Below are 19,912 nucleotides of genomic sequence, written 5' to 3' on the forward strand. Positions count from 1 at the left end.
TTCAAGCTATAAATTTTCCTCTAAGTACTATGGATGCACTCCACAAAATTTGATTCTCTATTTTCATTTAATTTTTTAATATTTCTCTTGAGATTTATTTTTTAGCGTATGTATTATTTTAAATGTTGTTTATCTTCAAATACTATGAACTCTTCAGCTATCTTTATATAACTGAATTCTAGTTTAATTCCATTTTCATCTGAGACTATTGTATATATCCAATTTGTTTCGGTTACTTTTCTCTCATTGCTGGGGCAAAATACCAACACCCAAAATTAAGGAAAGGTTTATTTAGCTCACAGTTTATGGAGGTTTCAGTCCACACTTGGCTGGCCCCAAGGCAGAGTGACGCATGGCCGAGGGTAGCAGTTCATGGCACAGAAAACAACAAAACAGCAAGAGCAGAAGGAGCCGCAGCTGCTGCCGAGAGCAAGCCTCTCCCTTGCTTACATTGCATTCAGGCTATCCGTGGGTGCAGCACTCACACCCCCGATCCCAGCAGCACTCACACCCCCAATCCCAGCACTGGATCATGAATTAATCACAAACCCTAGAAGCTGCCCCATGATGCATCAGGGTTTTGGGGGATGCCTAGGTACAAATCATAACAGAGTTGTTCTTAGTTTTTTTAAGATGTGTTTTATGTGCCCAAATGTGGCCTATCCTTGTGCGTCTTCCCTGTGAATTCTGCTGCTGTTGGGTGAGATGTTCTGAATGTGGGTTAATCCAATGATGGAAGGCACTGTCACCTGCTCCGTGTCCTTACTGATTTCCTGCCGGGTGGTTCCATCCTGTACTGCAGAGGAATGTTGAAGTCGTCAGCTGCAATCATGGATTCCTCTTTCTTCACATTGTCCTGTCACCTTTTATAAGAATCCATGGCTCTCAGTGTGACCAATTCTACTTGGGGAGAAAGGGCCACAGGAACGAGGACAAGAGAGCCAAGAAGACAGAAGCTGGGTTAGGTGGTGGTGACTCGCCTGCCTGGTTGATGAGAAGACCCTCAGAGCAACAGTATTAATGTTTATTGCCTAGCAACTAATAGCCGACATTAACCAGTCAGGATGCTTATCTCAGGACTGAGGTAGCTTGTTTGTTTTAGGCACTGAGACCTAGTCCTGCCCTCACACTTTGGACCAATCCCGGCCCCTCTTGTATTTGGAGACAAAGCCCGGCTGAGCTGTTCTGGCCAGCTCTAACCTCACGCACTCCTGTCTGCGCCTCCTGAGCAGCAGGTGACTCCTGGGTGCTGACGCTCCGCTCTCACATGAGCAGACACTGAGCAGGCTTCTGCCCCTCAGGCCGCCTTGGAGCCAGCGGAGTGGGCGCGCTTCCTTCTCAGGTGTTCTGGGCTCCATCTCAACAGCTGTGCTCGTGGGAACACGTTTTCTCTCCAGGAAACATGCTCTGCTGTCCTGTGTCCCCAGGAGTGCTTAATGGAGGACTGAGATAACTAGCCTCATGATTCTGGTGAAAGACTCACTTTCTGCGCTGAATTTCTTTGATTTGCTTTGGACTGATTTACGCAGATAGCTGCTTCTACATTTTGGTTGTTCTGTTCTCGTGGAGAGGCAGAGTCCACTCTGCCAGACTTCCCTCTGCCTATTCTTTATCAAATTCCTCTTTCTCAAGGTCAGGAAAACACCACTAATGTTCTTCTTGTATTGCTATTGTCCAGGTGAGGCGTGTTGGCAGTGGAGGCCTCAAAGTGAGGCTTCCAGTGGAAAAGATCTTGTTCCTTCCACACCTGCCACTTGTGTGTGAGTGAACCTCAGTGACGTGACAGGAAACACTTCCTTGTGGCTCTCTAAGCACAGGTCAGCCTCATTAAGGGCCTGCAGCACGTGCTCAGCTCAAAGGCAAGTGGAATCAGAGCTCTCCAGGCCAGGCAGGCACGCACGCAGGGGAAGCTGGTGTGGAAACTGAAGAGACAGGGTGAGGTGGGATGGCGACGGAGCCCCGCCAGGCGAATGCCCCGTGGAGAGCGCAGATACCCTAAGATGCAGGAGAAACCAGGAACCCAGGCTTTACGGGAACTCAACTTTTATGTGTTGGTAGACACTTCAAATTTAAAAATAAAGCACTTTATGGCCCAGGTAAAGCATGGTGATTGGCACTTCTGCTCGTCATGAATAATGGCATTAGCTTAGTGGGAGGAGAAAAGGGGTAAAAGCGAACATCATGTGACTACTGCCCACGCCTGCTGGGCATGTGCAGCATCCCTGTGGCCTCAGCACTGTGGGGAGCCTTCCTTGCTTCTGCTGCCAGGACAAGATGCTTGACACACCTTGCAGGAGAGGACACATTTGGCTGATGGGTGAGAGGATTTGGTCCATGGCGGGGGAAGGGCCCAGTGGGGGAAGGCTGCGCACAGCATGGCAACCAGGAAGCAGAAGAGGAGACAGGAGCCGCACCTGCACAGCCACGGCCCCCACAACCTGCCTGCTCGACCAGGCTGCACCGCCTGCTGGCACGCTCGCTGTGGATCATCAACAGATGCATCAGTAATGGGCGCAGTGCCTGTGTGCTCCAGTGACCTTCCACAAGCCCAGCTCTGACCACCGGAGACTTTGGGGGAACATTCTAGAGCTAACCTGTAGCACACCTTATTAAACACATTATTGGTGATTTTCATTCATCTGTTGGAAAATGAATCTTTTTCCCCTGCACCAAGTTTTAGCAATTAAAAGGGCAACTTATTAATGAAATCATTCTGTCTTCAAAGTATGAAATTAAAAGATGAGTATAACTACAGGCAAGAAAGCATTTGGATTATGAATCATTTAGAATGATAATAAAGATTATCCAGATGGTCTCATGTTGCGGCACCTCCTAGTGCCTTAGCAATCACCTAATTGGGGTGCAATTTTGATTATGTGGCTCATTTTCAATTCTGCTGTGTCCTAGGTCAATCCGTGTCAGAATGATTTACTAGAAGTAGCTGCCATTTTTCTTTGTAAGTGTTTCTAGATGCTTGAGCGGAATTAGAATATTTTAGCATGGTATTTTTGGGGGGGTGGTGTGTCATTTTCTTAAACTTTATCCCTTTTCCTTAAGCATATTGAATTCAATTCTTGTCTGTCTGTCTTGGTGTATAAAACAGCTTCTTATTGTAAGATGCTGTAAAAATTTGTTTTACTATTTTATTTAATGCTTGCTTCCTGTAGGGTTTTATGGCTTTTTCTGTAGGTAGCTACGATTTTAGGTTACGAGTTTCTTACGATCAGTGAGCAGAATACACAAGCAGGTGTTGCCCTCCCAACCTCTTTGCACCCTGCTCCCCCTCAGAGGGAGCAGGGAGGACTTAGCCCCACCACGATGCCTGGAGGCCCAGTGGACTGATGGGGCTTTCAGTGTACTGGGGCATAACCCCACTGTAAGGCAAGAAGCACCTCTAATTCCAGTTTTGTCTGGGAACATCTACTGGACTCTTTCACTCCACATATTGCAACCTAGATCTTCATCTGGTAAGAAGTTAGTAACTCTAGAAGAGTGGTATACGGATGAGGATTGTATTTTTCAAGGACCACTGGTCATTTTAATTTAGCTTGTAGTCAGAAGAACACGATGTTCTCAGCTGCACTTTTCCCTCTGGATGAGCAGGGGCTCTCTCTCACTGCTCGGTGTGCAGCCTGCTAGACTCTGACATATAAAAGCACACACATTGGTGCATGAATGACTGTGGCTGGTGCAGTAGAGGTTATTTCTGCACAGCAGTCAGCATGTGCATACCGCACTGTCCATCCCACGCATGCCTGCATAATGTACCTCTCTGTCTGAAGGAAACTGGCCAAGAAGCGGAAGGAGACGATGAGCAGCACTCGGCAGGAGATGACCGTGATGGTGAACTCCATGGACAAGAGCTATGCTGAGCAGGGCACGAACTGCGATGAGGCTTTCGCGTTCATGGACACACACAACCTGAATGGGCGATGTAAGTGACACACTCCCTGCTTTAGCAAACTCCCCTGCTCGCTGGCGTTCCAGGAAGCACTGGGGAACTAAAACTACGAAATACTACTTTCTCGGCTTATATCATCCTGAATACTCTGGGCCCAGGGTCGCTAAGATGTTGCTCATTGGGCCAGGTCCCCGAGCATGGGGAGCTGCAGCAAAGTTGGTGCAAATTCCTCCAGGCAGTGCACAGGGGCTTCCTGGTCTGGAGGAAGACAGCTGCTTCTCAGCATCCTTCAGGTTGTTCAGATGCCATTTCTAACCACGCCAGGTGCAGACTGACGCAAGGAAAGCCTGTTCTAAAACAGTTCCCCAAATGACGGTAGCAAGTTAATTGTCTGTTTGTTTAGCTGACAGGCTCTGCCTTTATTATAGGGCTCTCTATGGCAATTAATAAATTAAACCGTATTTAGCTTCACACCAGGTGGGTACACCAAGCTCAGGTAGTTCCTTCCCGCACTGCCACCTATGATCCAGGTACCAAGAATTATTTCTGGAAACCAACAATTAGGTTGATTATACGATGTGCAGAAGGAGCAGTGGCTCAGTCCCTGGTGGTTTTCTCCAGGACCAGAGGCAGGCCCCCTGGGAGTACCTGTGTTCAAGGTCAGGGGTTGCTCCAACCCCATGCATGAAGCCAGGGGCTGCAGACTGCCATTCCCCACCCCACAGTCAGGCCTGCCTGAGCATGTGGGCAGAAGCCAGGCCAGGCTGGTGGGCCTCCTGACTACGAGCGGCATGAAGATGAGAGCCGTTGCCCACCTTTTCGTAGAAATTTCCCTTATTTGGGAGCAAATGTTGTTTTCATTTAAAACACTATATATGCAATGCGATCAAACTACATGGTAAATGTTTAAATGCTTTAGACTAGAGTACAAGATACATTGCCCATAATGCCCTCAGAATCCTCCCTCTCCCTTTGTATGTGCTGATCCCGTCACTGTGGCCACTTTCTGAGTTCTGCAGTCCTCTTTCCTACTGTGCTTATGAGGTATGATCAGAAATATGGTGAAGGCCATTGATGAGGGCCCTATAACGGAAAGCAGCCTTGTAAAAACTTGACACCGCGTCCTCGGCCGCTCTGTTCACTGAATCTGGCATCGTGTGATTTTGGCACTTCCCCAAAATCAACATGACCACGAAAGGGAAGCATTCTGAATCAGTTCAGGATATTTAGGCAGCCAAGACAGTGAAACCACAGACAAAGAAGAAGATCTGGAGAACGGCTTCAGAAAGTGTCCAGACAGTGGGCCAAGTGCTTTCAAGGTGAGGGGAAGTACTGTGAGAGGGATGAATGGCAGTGTAGCTCTATCTCTAATAAATTACCTTTAATTTAAACATTCGTCCTGTACTTCAGTCACACCTGTCACACGGATGGTTGGGACTTTTACAGCAGCAGCTCTTTCTTGAGCATCTGTGTGAAAGGGACCAAGGAGCATAGCTCAGCTGCAGAGCGTTTGCCCAGCATGTGCTTGGCCCTGGGTTCCTCCCCAGCGCCTCCAAACGGAGGGACCACCTAGACGCACTGTACATTCTCGCTTCCCAGGATAACCTGTTACGTTTCCAAGCTTTCTAATGCATGGTGCAACGCCTCATGAGCAAGTTCACTGCTGATGACCACCTCAGCAGGACACTCCAGCCGCCGCCAGAGGCATTCAAGTTGGAGCACAGGACTTCTGGCAAGAGGGTGGAGTAGTGAGCAACAGAGAAAGAGCCTCTCCAAGATCTGTGGACAGACGCTGGAACACAGCAATGTGGAGAAGAGAAAGAGGAGGAAAGCATGTGCCCTGGACCCAGGATGGACCTGCAGCGAGGAGTGAAGCCCACACAGAGCAAGGGGAAACGGAACAAAGAAGGAAGTGACAAGTGGCAACTTCTCCCTGAATCTGGACCCACTGGGTGGGACCAGGTGGCCCTGCAGACACAGTGACTATTGCCCCCCAGAGGCCTCCACAGAGAACACGCCGTACGATGGAGCAGTGAATGCAGAGGACTGGTGGCTGGCTGTGTTTGATGCTGTCATTATTGCTGGTTATACCATGTCCGCCAGAGTGACAAAATTGTTCTGAGCGCTTGTTCTTCCTGCTATACCAAGAATGAGATTGCCTAAAGGTCATAAAATACTATAGGCCCGTGCCCTAGAACCAGAGGCCGGGCCAAGTAGGCAGGAACTTCTCATCTTCTACAAACTGATGAGGTAGGATCGTGCAATATTCTCAGAACCCAAAACCCAGTTATGTATTCCTGGGAGATATCTCTGAGAAGTGTCATTTCCTAAGGATTCTGAATACAAGCAATAAAGCTACTCACCCTAGGCAGTGTGCAGGCACTAACCTAGGAATTAAACTAAAAAGAAAATGAGAAGACACATAAACGAGATGTAGCCTCAAATATCCAGCTCACCAAAGGCAAATCCAGGGGGCAATGAAGCAGAACAACACACAAACCACCCACCTGGCCTCTCTCATAATATCAGAATTAATAAGGCAAATAAATCAGGCTCTAGAAAAAGTCAAATCAAAAATAATTCCTCAGGCCAGGGAGAAAGCTCAGGGTTTAATCCCTGATACTGCATCCCATGCTGGCCCTGCGCAGTGCCAGCCACCAAAACTGAGCATAGTGATGCACGCCTGTAATCTCAGTGCTGGGGCAGCTTAGAGAAGAGGATCACTATGAGTTCAAGCTAAATAGTGAGACCCTATACCAAATAAATACATCTTTAAAAATAATAATAATTTCTCAGATAACTAAAGATGGTTACCACTATGAAAGACATGCTTAATGACTCTAGGTCAGATATAGATTTAAAAAAATAGAGCTTAGGAAAATAATGAAAACCATGGATGCCCAACATAAGAAATAAATGGAATCCATAACAGAGATGCAAACAAATATCCAGGAGTCTAAACGTTCCCTTAAAATATCTGTAGCAGGATGAGCCAGTATGAGAACAGAATCTCAGACGTGGAAGGTAGGGTTGAGGTTATCAGTCATGAGAAGAAGGTGTGAGAGGACGCGAAGAGAAATAGCATGAGGCTGATCAGAGTTCATGAAAAAGCGGACAGCACAAATGACATAGAACACCTATTTACAGGTGTTACAGCAGAAAACTCTCCTGGCGGGGAAAAAGAATTTGATACACAGAAGAGTGAAGCCTGTGTAGAATTCCAGCTATCCATGATGAAAAAGTCCACAGGAAGGCACGTAATAGTCAAGATTCCAGAAACTCAACACAAGAACAGAACATTAAAAGCTATCAGAGAAAAGAAACAAATCACCTGTAAGTTCACTGGGGAAGTGCTGAAAGTCCCACAGTGCCAGATTCAGTGAACAGGGTGGCCGAGGGCACCGCACCATGCCATTACGAGGCTGCCTTTCCATCACAAGGCTCTTATGAATGGGATTCTCCATATTTTTGATCATACCTCCTAAGCACACTGGGAAAGAGGACTGCAGAACTGACTCAGAAAGTGGCCGGAATGAACTTACTGGCCACTGACCCAGAACTGACTCAGAAAGTGATCAGAGTCACAGCTGACTTCTCAATCCAAACCTTCAAGTCACAGAGAGTTGAGTGAAGTGTTTGAAGCCCTAAAAGAAAACAGCTCCACCCTAGCTTCTGTACAGGGGCTCACTCCGCAGTGTGGAGGCCGGCCCAGCACCGCGTGCGGTGCCAGGCATCAAACCCAGTCCTTGGGCTTGCCAGGCTGGGACCGAGACTGCTGAGCTGTTTCCACAGCCCTTCAACCTGGATTGATGTACCCAGAAAAACTGTCATTTAAGATTGTTGGAGAAATCAGATACTTCATGACAAAGAACACCTGAGGCTATGCATGACCACTCCACCAGCATTCCAGAATGTTCTAGAGGACATTCTATAAAGTGATAACAAGGACTACAACACCACGAGCCCCAAGAGAATGAATCTACCAGGCACGTCAGGTTGGACCATGGGACATTCTCACCTGGGCAGGAAGATTAATTTGGAAGTTACATTTTTAAAAATCAGTATCTTTGTAAACAGCCTAAATGCTTATATGCAAAGGCCTCCTGTCCAGCTGGCACTGTGGGCCTCCACGGCCACCCTGCTCTCTGGTGTGGTCTAATGATCGGAGCAGCAGAGTTCCCACCTGCCTTCTGCCCTCTCAGCAGCGTGTAGGTCTTGTCCAGTCGACTGAGGGCAAACCTCCCTGGGGCAAAGGCTGTAATACTCTCAGTGTCTTGAAATCAGAGTGCAGCTGCTGGCAGACACCTTCCCCGGGCTGCCAGCCCACCCTGTGCTGTCCATGCCTGGTGTGCAATCTTGTAGGGCTACGAGGAAGCGCTGTAAGCTCCAGGGTGAGTCACTTTGAGAAGTGGAAAAATAAGACTGGAAAATATGCACGCACTCATTTGTGAGAGTGAAAAATAATCTCTCCAACCAAAGTGGGTCGAAGTAGTACCATGTACCGTAAAATGATATGAAAAAGAGAACATAGGTATGGGTAGTTGGCAATGAGCTTAATTTGTATACTAAAAGAAAACCACATTTTAAAATATCTTACTTTGACAAGAAGGTAAAAGTAAATGTAGCTGTTTGATGTTGCTTTGTACATTTTTAACAACCATGTAGAAAAGTCTGCATGTATCAAGGAATGTTACTGGCCCTGACCCCAGCGTGGGTGCTGAGAATGAATGGTTTTCATCAGTTGCTCTTTCCCCAGCAGCTGACCACAAACATGCATTGTAAATGTAACCCTTCTCTATGTTAGAAAATATAAACATGATGAACATCGTGGGATGTGGTCCTTGTTCTGCCATTTATTCATTCTCCCTTGAAAAATATATACAAGGGTAAAAGCGCTGTCCGACAGGACTGCTGCTGAGAGCTAAAGTATATTAGCCTGCCATCAGAATAACAACAACAGTGTCCAAGGGACCTGCCGCAGTTCCCATAAACACAGTGACATCATCGTATATTAGCACCCTGATCAGGGACTCAGTGTCAAATCAATCACGTAAATACCTCAGAGGACAGCAGACACAGTGACTATGCACACCCACCTTGAGTGAATTTACATCCTTCTATTTTAATGAAATTGATTGTTGCTATATCCTAAATCAACTGAGATATTGAAGTATTAACATGCCATCTTAAAAATGGAAAATGCCCATTTTAATGGAATCAAATAAATAGGATGAGATCCACCATCCCTCTTGCAAACAGAGAGGAAGAAAGGGAGTGATGATGGGATGTTTCAGAGAGCACTTCAAAGGCCTTTTTGTAGGCATTTAAAAGACTAAGCGAACAATGTGGACACAGTTTTCACCCTGAATGTAGCACATATCTACATTCCTTTGTTTCCGATAAACCAGCTCACAGACATGTGGAATGTCCTCTGCTGCCCACACGTGGGGAGGGCGTGGCAACCTACAGAGACATTCACGCTGCCCACGTTCTCCAGATCCTTGCCACTTGGAGTCTAAACCTCAGCTCCACGCAAGAGCAGCATCACACAAGCAAAGGCAGGTAGTCAAATAGTCTGGTGGATTTCTCTGTTTAAACTGGTGCCTGCGGGCTGGGGCTACAGCTCAGCAGCACAAGTGTCTGCCTGGCAAGCGCAAGGTTCTGAGTTCAGTTCCCAGATTCCGTTTCAGTGGCTGTGGTTGTGGGTTTTCCCCTTAAGAGGTAAAGGATGCTTGTACCCTAAAAGAACAGTGACTCCCCAGAGACAGCTAGGAAGGATGGCATTTGCCACACGGACATCACTGAATCTCAGAGATGAGTTTGTCGACGGTCTGCAGAGCATGGATTGCTGTGGAGGTAGAATGGGGACAGTCTCAGCTCTAGACGCTCACAGCCGCTTTGCTTTTCTTTACAGCTGTGTCTTCCCCGTCATCCTTCACAATGAAGACAAATACACTAAGCACGTCGGTGCCCAACTCCTACTACCCAGGTAACAGACTTTCCTGCCATCTCCTCGGTGTGTGGCCCTGTGGCAGTCACACTCTGCCAGCCATGCCATGCTGTCCCTGAGAGCTTAGGAGCTCCCTCTGCTTGACGTGCTGCAACCCAAGGCTTTCTGTGGCTTTCTGTGGGGCTGCGGGGACTGTTCATGGTCACTTACTGTTCTTTCTCCTTTTGCCTCTCCGCACTGACCTACTCACGATGTCTGGCAGACCCATTTGTGCCAACCGCAATTTTAGGTGAGAACATTTCCCTTTCCCATAGTTTCTGCAGCAGTGGAGGAGGCAGTCAGTGCTCACTCTGGGGGAGAATGGAGTTTTCCTTCTGCATGGTGCGGGGCTCAGCAGGAAGTTGGGCGTGGAGAGACTTGCCCTTTCCGGTCTCCGGGGTGCGCTTGCATGTCCGTGGGGTGACACCAAAAGATTCGAGCCAAGTCCCAACTCCAGCCTGTCCCTCTGCGCTCAGAATTTAGCATCAGTGTCGACCCGGGGGTGGGGAAGCAGTATGTCCTCACTCAGCCGTGTACGTCCAAGAGCTGACTTCTGTCCAGTGTGATAGTCATCTGAGTGAAAAGGGGTTCTCTTTATTTTCACTTATTGCTAAACACTAAAAATGTCCATTTCAAAAATAGCATTTTTCTAATTCTGTCCAACGCTATGCAGAACAGTGATTGCAAGAGCGTGCGGGCCCTTCCCACCCTCCCGGGCACCCAGCACCCCAAGGGGCTGTCACTCAGTGGGACTGCAAAGGAGCCGCTGTTCTGAGTAGCAGCATGACACGACAGCACTTTGTAACCATGGGGTTTATTCTGTGTCAGCCGTCACTAGGAACGAGCTAAACTTGAGCCCGGCGGGGCAGAATGCATTTCAAGTATGAAATATTCCCAGCAGGGGGTTACAGAAAAAGTCCCGTTTGCGCAGTGTAAGAAGGGTGAGGAGAGCTGGCATACCCTGGCCGTGATAAGCAAGCGAGCATGGGCTGCTGTTGCATTGAGACGCATAAGTAACCCGAGTGTGTCCCGGCTGTGTTCTCTTTCTACTACTAACCTTACCGGAAAGGAGCACAACAAAAGCGACCTCCAGGTATATAACAATTCATCGTAGCCAGCGTTCCATCCTCAGCTGTCCGCTTCCTCTCCCTGATGCTTCTTAAAGGGCGTAGATCTCTGCAACACGACTTTCCCCCTGTGCCTCCCTTTCCTCCAAGTTGCTAAGATTTCCGTGGAGGGTCACTGGGGTTTCCCGTGGTGCTTCCTGGCCTTAGCTTGTGCCAGAGGGAAGGCAGAAGTTTAGGAAGGACCGTAGGGCAGAGCTGTGGGACCACGCATCATTCTGAGGGCTAATTAGGAAGGACCGCTACACACACACACACACACACACACACACACACACAGCCAGGGAGATCTCCATTCTTATTCCTTTTCTGAGTGAAGGGCACAGGCCAAGCTTAGGGGCCCTAGCAGCGTGGTGTGCTTGCAGACGACACGCATGGAATCACCAAACGGCAGAGCTCTGTGGCTTCTTGGTGGGGGCCTTCACTCCGGCTTGCTCTGGTCCATGTTCTGACAGGAGGAGCCGTGAGTGGGGAGGGCAGAGACATGCTTCCTCAGAGGAAGAACGTGTCCAGAGGTCACGGCAGGGTTCAAAGAAGCTCATTAAGCAAAAGCCGTTTTTCTGAAGCTGATGCCGTGCTCCGATGAGCACCAGTGACATCCTTAAGGATGGCTAGGCTTCCCCTCCAAGGGAACTGCTTGGACAGACAATTCAAGTTGCAAAAATGATGCTTGTCATAAAGACATGCGCCAGTGAGATGGATAAGTAGCCATGCCTGGCACAGCAGCTCACCTGGATCCCAGAGCACTACGTGGCAGTACTCAGGCACCACATCCCTCACCCGGGCCGTGGTACAAGTGTGCACTTCTACACTGCTTAGTAGGGATCGGTGGGTGAGGCTCCTGCCTGATGCCCTACAAGAAGACGAGCTCTGTATCTACTCCAGCGCTTCTTGGAGACAGCAGCAGTTAAAATTCCCATCAAGATAAAAAAGAAGGCTTGTGAACCAGAGCTCAGCGCAGTTAAATCTTTTAGTACCTTAACCTGCTTTTAGTACCTTAAGATGCCTACCCCCAACATAGAGTTTAATTACATCTTTACATCATTTGCTTATAAAGACAGACAGACAGACAGACAGACAGACAGACAGACAGAGGAGCCTTTCTAACTCAAGAAGGCAGCATTCATTTCAATTCACTAGTTTTCAAGGGAGTTTTTAAAATTCAAAATAATTTATTAAAGAACATAGGTAGAATTCATTTTCACTTCTAAAAAGCATCGAACTATTATTAATAAGCTTTTTTATTTTATCCTCCTAAGAGAATGTTTTTAATTTAAAAATTTGTTGATTGTTCATCTTTTCAACCAGTGCAACAAGTGGATGGCAAGTGATATAGCTTAGCTAATAGTTATTTTTTGTCTCTTGTTTTCTTTTATTACCTTTTTTTAAACAAACATTTATTTGTTTTTGTAAACAAACACTTGTTTGTTTTTTTAAACATTTATATCAATTACTGTAATTGATATGACATTAGAAGCAGTATGCATTTAGAAGACCAGAATGACAGGCATTCCAAGCATGACCCTAGTATTACACATTGCTATTCAGTGCAGTTGCTTAGTTTACAGGTATCAGCATATATAGTTAGTCAGGGTGAGAATCCTACCAATTAACTGCTCGTTTCAAAAACCTCATGGAGATTCTCAGAACAAATACACACTTCTCAGAGAAAAACATTCTAGAAGCTAATAAATACATGAAAAAATGCTCCACATCACTAGCCATCTGTGAAATGCAAATTCAAACAACACTGAGTACCATCTCACCCCTGAAAGAATGGCTATCGTAAAGAAATCATCATGAACTTATCCAATAATTAGTATTTAACATGTCAGAGGAAACTGTGGAATCACTCATTTCAGTGGCATCCGGGATTCCTGGTGGTAGAGGTGACCCAGTTTCCTCACAGATGTGTCATGGGCCACCTGTCCCCTCTTCCCACACAGCTCTAAGTTGTAGTTCCCTTCTTCAAGGTGGAGCTGATAGTGTTTAAATGGCTTAAATATGTTCCACACTAGAAAACAAGGCCAGGGTGTCACTGTGCAGTGACAATGGCTGTAGCTGCGTGGATTTAAAATTTCAAAAATGCCTGAGCCTGGGATCCAAGTGTCGCTAGGTTACATGTGTATCCACCGAAGACCTTCATCATTTAGGGGAAGTTCAGAAGCTGAGCCCCCAAGGAAGGGTGAATTAATTGTGTTCATCCCATGAGGGGCAAATGGAGAGAATAAGAGAGGCACAGTGGGGAAAAAGAGTGGTGTTCCATTTATTGTAGTCCAAAGAGCAGCGCTTCCTGTGGGAGGCCAGAAGCCGAGTGGACACAGGCCGACCCAGGGCTCCTATGTCCCACTCGTAGTGCTTGGCAGTCGCCAGCAGCAAATTGGGGTGAAAATTTCCAGGTGTATTAATGACTGTTAAGATGGGAACATACACTAAATTTACATACCTGCTAAATTTCAAAGAAAATCCAGATTAAAAAAAAAAAACCCACACAAAATCAACTTCCACCCCTTTTATTTTGTCTTTGTGTCTTTAGCCGCCTTGTAGTGATCCAGGTGTCATTTCAGCAGCAGCAACATAGCTACACACTTGTGTGCCACCTTCATACCATGCATCCCCAGGTGCTTTGCGACGCAGATGGAAGCGAGGGTCGAGGACAGGTCCAGCTCCCCACACCCCAGACCACGTCCCCGGAGCTGAGCCACCCTGCGAAAATGAAACGAGCAGTGGCCGGTGGCTCTAGCTGAATTCCCTGCAGATGACACATCCAAAGTCCTTTGCAAGCATTCAACACGTCCTCTCTTCCGTGTTTGGATTCTTTGCACCTGAAATCAGTGTCGAAGTCAGAGTCCCCTCCTGACTTTTGCGCTATATTTTGAGGAATGCCACCCTCAATCATAAAGCAACTGCAGGGAATCAGCATATTAATGAGCTCACCTATAGAATGTGAAATTCTTAATCACACAGCGCTTTCCTGCCTCAGACAGTTTTTAATAGCTACCGTTTCTGCAGTTCATTAATCTAATTTAGTAGTAGCCACTCATTAAAACAGAGCCTCTTTAGGCTTATTTGACCAAATTTTGGTGTTAATTTTGTAATTCAATTTGCTTGACTTGCTCAAGAAATTCAAAGGAGAGACTACGCTGAGTATCAAAACGCCTTCTTTAGTCATTACTTGGTTCATGGGGGATGAAAAGCAATTATGATACTAATTTTAATCTCCTTACCGTTATTGACCATTTAAATTAAACCTCTCCCTCCTAACTCGGTGGGAGAATTGGGGCTTTGCCCTCTGACCACCTCAGAATAGAAAATTTAACTGGAAAGGTAAAGCACAAAATAAAAACAGCCTGTACTTCCTCGCGTGGTACTACTGCTTACGCCCTGTTTCCTTTTTCTCCTCCTCTTTCCTCCTCATATGTATCTTCTTAAAAGTGCCAATCAATGGTAAGTGCCCGCGCGCCCTGCAGCGGCCGCCCTCGGAGGGCCGGCCTGTGTGTCGCACCCAGACTCCGCCCAGCTGGCTCCGCGCTGGCCGCATGCTTGCGCTTGGAGCGCCCCTGTGTGCTGTGTCCATCCGCGGTGTTTGTCGCGCTTTCTGCTCCCGGAGCATGCCCCGGGACTCTCGCGCACGCTGTCTCCACTCCAGGCTGCCCTCTCCCCGCCCTTCTCTGGCGTGTCTGTTTGGCGCCAGGCCCCGCCCCCGCGAGCCCCGCGAGCCAGGCCATTCTGTGCCCTTGCTATTTTGCTCATGGAACATCTGTACAGTTTATTTCCTTCACCGTACAAAGGAGTGACGCCCGCGTGGGGCACCCCAAGGCTGGCTGTGTCCCAGCTCTTGAGGAAGTTTCAGATGGAAACTTCCACAGACCGCAGATGTTAGTGCGCAAAGGATGAGGCGAGGCTCTTCCCCACGAACCTGGCGGACACAGTGTGCCATTCCGACTGCTTTGTAAAAGCAAAGAACCCCCCCTCATCCCTGCCAGTACTGCCAGCCCCATCTAAATTTTGCACACGTGACGTTTCTCTTCTGGCTGAGCCATCCCGGGGACTGCCGCCGCCCACCATCGGTGTGCGATGTCCGTGCCAGCCTCGTAGTGTCTCGGTGGCCCTGGGCTAGCTACCAGCCCCTGTGCTCACTTTCTCCCCGGCCTTCTTCCCCCAGACGAAACCCACACGATGGCCAGCGACACCAGCAGCCTGGTGCAGTCGCACACGCACAAGAAGCGCGAGGCAGCTGATGTGCCCTACCAGACAGGGCAGCTGCACCCTGCCATCCGGGTGGCCGACCTGCTGCAGCACATCACGCAGATGAAGTGCGCCGAGGGCTACGGCTTCAAGGAGGAGTACGAGGTGAGCTCTCAGAGAGGACCTTCCGCAGCCTGGGCGAGGGTGGGCACCATGACGGCAAATGGGCCTTGCCACTGCCGGTCACCACACTCCGCATCCACTGCAGGAAAATCAGAGGCCTCCCATGGCTGACCTCGACCCCGTGTGGCTTCTCCTGGGAAGTAGGACACCCAGTCCTGCTCCTGTGTACTTCTCTTAGGAAGAAATGGCCCACTTATAGCAATCCTAGGCCAAGCAGAGTTGTCACATAGAGACAAGAAGCAGTGAAGCGGCATGGCAAAGCTGCCACGCATGTGCCACGGAGGCCTGTCTGTGTCATTGAAAGCTCTGAAAAGTTTGGCATTGCTGGGGTGCTGGGCCATTTCTCGGCCGTGACAGCTTACATCTTCCTGCCAGCCCAGTGGGTCTGGGCTCTCCACAGACAGCTGTTGGCAATGCCAGAGGCGGAGGGTCTCCACTAGCTCTGAAGTGCAGGGCGCATCCCTTCCATGGGCTCTGCCACTAGCAAGTGCTGCTGGAAGGCAAGACAGAGGGAGAAGCGAATGCCTGGCAGAAGTCTGAGTCACCGCAGTCCCTGCCACCTGAGCGTGCAGGTGCGAGGTGGCTTCATGTCTGCATGTGCATTTTCTTTCTTTATTTTTGGAGGCAGGGTTTCACTGTGTGGCCCAGGCTGATCTTGAACTTGCAGCAGTCCTCCTGCCTCAGCCTCTCAAGTGCTGAGATTACAGGTGTGTGCCACCATGCCCACCACGTGTCTCTGTGTTATTAAAGGCAGGTGATGGTCACTGAGGACGATAGAGCAGCACGCTCCCTCTGAATCGAGAGAGGGAGAGCCACCTGGCCTTTTCATCTCAGGGGCGTGTCTCCAGGGCGTGTCTCTCTATTCTTCCTAACTCTTGTCATCAGCAAGCATCTTGTGGGGGCTTAAAGTGTTTTTCAAATCAGCTCCTAGGCCCTCTTGTGGCCCAAGAGCCTCCACCTGCCTCTGTGCCCCCGTGAGACTCCCATGCCGCCTTCCATCGTGCCCACTGCCATCTTGCCAAGCTCTCTCTCGCAGCAGGATGAGCAGGGCTGTACCCCATGGCACCAGGGTTGGTGGACACTCAGTGCTTCTTTCAAGAGCCCTCTAGCTGAGGCAGGCGGACCTGAGAGGTGCGCTTTGCTGTAGAGATGTGTGCATCCTGGCATGACAGCGGCCTCAGGTGGGACGTGCCAGGACCCAGCACCCAGCCCAAAGCACGCCCTGACATTTCCTTTTAGTATTTTTGTCTGGAAAATACCCCCAGATGCAGTTCTACATTTTCGAAAACCTGAATTCTGAGATTTACCCTCAGTGGTTGGATGTATAATTCAGTGAAATTGACTGCTTTTGCATACAGCCTTCTGCACTTTTAAAGACTGGCTTAAGAATTAATAGGATTAAGGGTAAAACTTCTAAAAGCATTAATATCTTATGAAAGGCAAAATTAGGTTATTGAGAAAACATAAGCCTAATGAATAGAGATGATGTCTTAGTTCTATCTAATATTCTGAATGCAGATATTGCTGTAATGTTTATTAAAGATGTTAATGTCAGAGAGATTAGAGGCTCAAATAACAATCCATAAAATAGCCTGAGTCTGATTTTTCATGCACAACGTAAAAATACCTACCTTGTGACTTATATAACTATAAACGATGCATATTAGAAAATAGGTCAAAAATTACTTTTCATGCAGAGCTCCTGGGGATATTTGATTTATAGGTGCAAAATGAAGAATCCTATACTCATTTCAATCATATTATTACTAACTTCTAGGAGTCCTTATGCCTGAAATAAAATGACATATTAATCACCTCGAAAACTCTCTTCTACCAACTGAGTGACCAGAGAGGATGGGATAAAAGTAAATGCTTATTTAAGTTCCAAACTTATCCTCAGTTTTAAAAAAGAAAAGAAAAAGGAAGGAACAGAATGGCAGAGGCACATGTTAGAGAAGAAAGTGGGAGCCCATGAGAAGGGGCTGTTCAGAGAACAGGAAAGGAGAATTTGGTTAGGCATAATCCTCGCCCCTCCTGGGGTCACTGGTGAGAGGAGGAGCAGGAGGGGTGGGGCGGGGTGCAGGACAGGTGCGGCAACTGTGGAGGAAGGGCCGCTTCCTCATGGTGTCTCCCAGAAGCCTGGGGTCCCAGCCTCGCCATCGGTCCCGAGTCTGTGCTGCCCATGGTCAGCATCCAGGACTCTGTGATGGCCCGTCACACTCCCAGGGCTGGCAGGGCCACCAGCAGTCCTTTTCTGTCTTCTCCAACCCCAGCGATTCTTCTTCCTGTGTGGATCTGGAAACTCTCTAAAGGTTGTTTTTGAAAGCAGCTGGATTCAGAGCTGTAACAAAGCACACATCTCGCCCGCCACAATGCGCGTGTCTTTCCTGTGAGCATCGTCCAGTGGGTCCTGAGGCCACTCAGCTGGTCGCCTCTCAGATGGGACAGCCAGGCTCAGGCTCACTCCCACACTCCACCCCCTGCCTGTGTGACTGTAGGCGAGTCTGTGGGGCACAGTGATCCCAGCCTTGCCCTCTGGGGCCTTGTGAAGATGGAATGACGTGGTCTACCACTATAACCACGAGAAAGCAGTGCAGAGAGATGGCGAACACATGGTGATCCACGAGCGACACTTACGGCAAGCGTGGGCAGGGGAGCCACAGCACGCAAGGCTCTGCACCACCTTGTCATCAGCCCTCGCATAGAATGTCAGGGAACAGAGCCAGCCACACACATGGTGCAGAGGTGCCCATCCAGTTTGCTGCCTCTGTGGGGCTTATTGATTGCTGAGGTCACCTGTGCTCAAAAGTTCCTAGAAAAATGTTACTGTAAAGACACAGACCTTGGGGCCAGCCAGATAGCTCAGCAGATTAAAGCACCTGCTTAGGCAGACGCAGGAACCAGGGTTCAGTCCCCGTGCTGGCCCCACGCCAGGACACGCTGAGATGGCAACTGAGACTGGGCATGGTGGCACACACCTGTAATCCCAGCGCTTGGGAGGCTGAAAAGAGGAGGCTCACCACAAGTCCAACCTGTGTAGTGAGACCCTGTAGACCCTGTACTAAATACATAAAAAAAAAAAAAAAGAGGAAACAAAAAAGATATAGGCCTCATTCTAGGGAGTAAGAGCTTAAAAACTGAGAAAAGTATTTAAATCTCTGCTTTTGCCTTTCATTGCTTAAATAGTATTCTCATATGAAAAGTCTAGGGAATTGTATAACTATTAATAAACTACAGAGCCTTCTTTAAAAGGGGTGCATTTGTGTCTTTGGCAAAGTAGGATTTGGAAGATAGTTGGAAGTCATGACTGTGCCCTGCTTGCCCGGCCAGAGGTACAGGGGTGACAGTGGCCCCCACAGCCACCATCCTTGCAGGAAGGTCCTGGCACAGGGCCCAGCAGCTGGAGGGGTGCTACAGCAGGGCATCTGGCCCAAAATTATGCCTCACACATGTTCAGGGGTGCTATGCAGGCCAGTGGGGGGCACTCAGCCAGCCAACGCCAAGATGGCTTCTCCAGACAGGAGTCAGGCAGGAACAGGTGAAGGAGGACTGTTCCAGCTAGTGTGGTGCCTGGGCATGGAGGACACGGGGAAGGACACCCACCATTGAATCACAGGATGGGCTGGGAACAGGGCCATTAGAGCGTCCCTCATGGAGGATATCTGGACATCACACGGGAAGAGGAGGAAGACAGGGTGGTGCAAGGCTCCCCCGTGTGTGGATGGAGACCTAGCGAGTAAGAGCTGCTCACCAGGAGTGTCATGTGTCAGAGGCACACAACCTGCTGACAGGCACTGATCCCCAGAAAATGTGAAGGGAGAGGGCGGGCCTCTCGGGAGAGCAGGGTGACAGGAAGCGCAGTCCTTGTCCCTGTGCACAACCGTCCAGCACATGTGGCTTCCAGAGTTCCCAGGCGGTGCATGAGGTCAGTCTAGGGGAGGCAGGGGACAAAAAGGACCTAGAGCTGATGAACTGCTGTGCAACTCATGCCTGTCACCCGCCACGTGGTCTTTCTGGGTTTCTTCTGCCATGTATTTGGGGGAAGCAGCCAGCCAAGTGGTGATTTCTGGAGCAACGGCTTTCTCTCTGCTCACCCTGTTCCATCCTGTTCTGCACTTTTCCAAAGTAGCAGTGTCTGCAAGTTAGGCTAAACCCTGGCAGCTCTGTGCCTGATCTGGAGCCCACAGAAGTATCCAAAGGAGGGGACCCACCTGGGGTGAGAAGGGACTGGGGCGGGGTGGCGCCGGCCTTTGTTTGACTTTGTTCTGACAACATGGTCACGAGGCACACTCACCAGGGAGACACAGATATTTGATTCAAAAGGAACTCAGACATGAATCACAATCAAAAAGTAAACATGCCAGAGTGAACAGAAAATGGCACAGTTGGCAGGAAGGGCCGCAGGGGCCTCGGGGAAGGCCGAGTGCAAAGGGCAGGTTGGTGGTGGTGCTGCAAGTGTGAGCTGTCTGCTGCCCTGACCCCAGGGGACGAGGCTGTGGGCCTTGCAGAAATGGAGAAAGGACACGG

The 19,912-nt window shown here is 48.9% G+C and overlaps 1 protein-coding gene across 1 annotated transcript in view; it reads left to right on the plus strand.

Moving 5' to 3' along the window:
- The window catches only part of Ptprm (protein tyrosine phosphatase, receptor type M), a 681,934-nt gene that overhangs the window by 527,129 nt on the left and 134,893 nt on the right, over positions 1-19,912 (plus strand). The window contains exons 16-19 of the mRNA XM_023720402.1: positions 3,783-3,934; positions 9,816-9,890; positions 10,114-10,140; positions 15,180-15,367. Of these exons, the coding sequence (XP_023576170.1) occupies positions 3,783-3,934; positions 9,816-9,890; positions 10,114-10,140; positions 15,180-15,367 (442 nt within the window). The remainder of the gene's footprint in view (positions 1-3,782; positions 3,935-9,815; positions 9,891-10,113; positions 10,141-15,179; positions 15,368-19,912) is intronic.

This window comes from Octodon degus, unplaced genomic scaffold (genome assembly GCF_000260255.1).
Source record: "Octodon degus isolate 3935 unplaced genomic scaffold, OctDeg1.0 scaffold00075, whole genome shotgun sequence".
Classification (NCBI taxonomy): Eukaryota; Metazoa; Chordata; class Mammalia; order Rodentia; family Octodontidae; genus Octodon; species Octodon degus.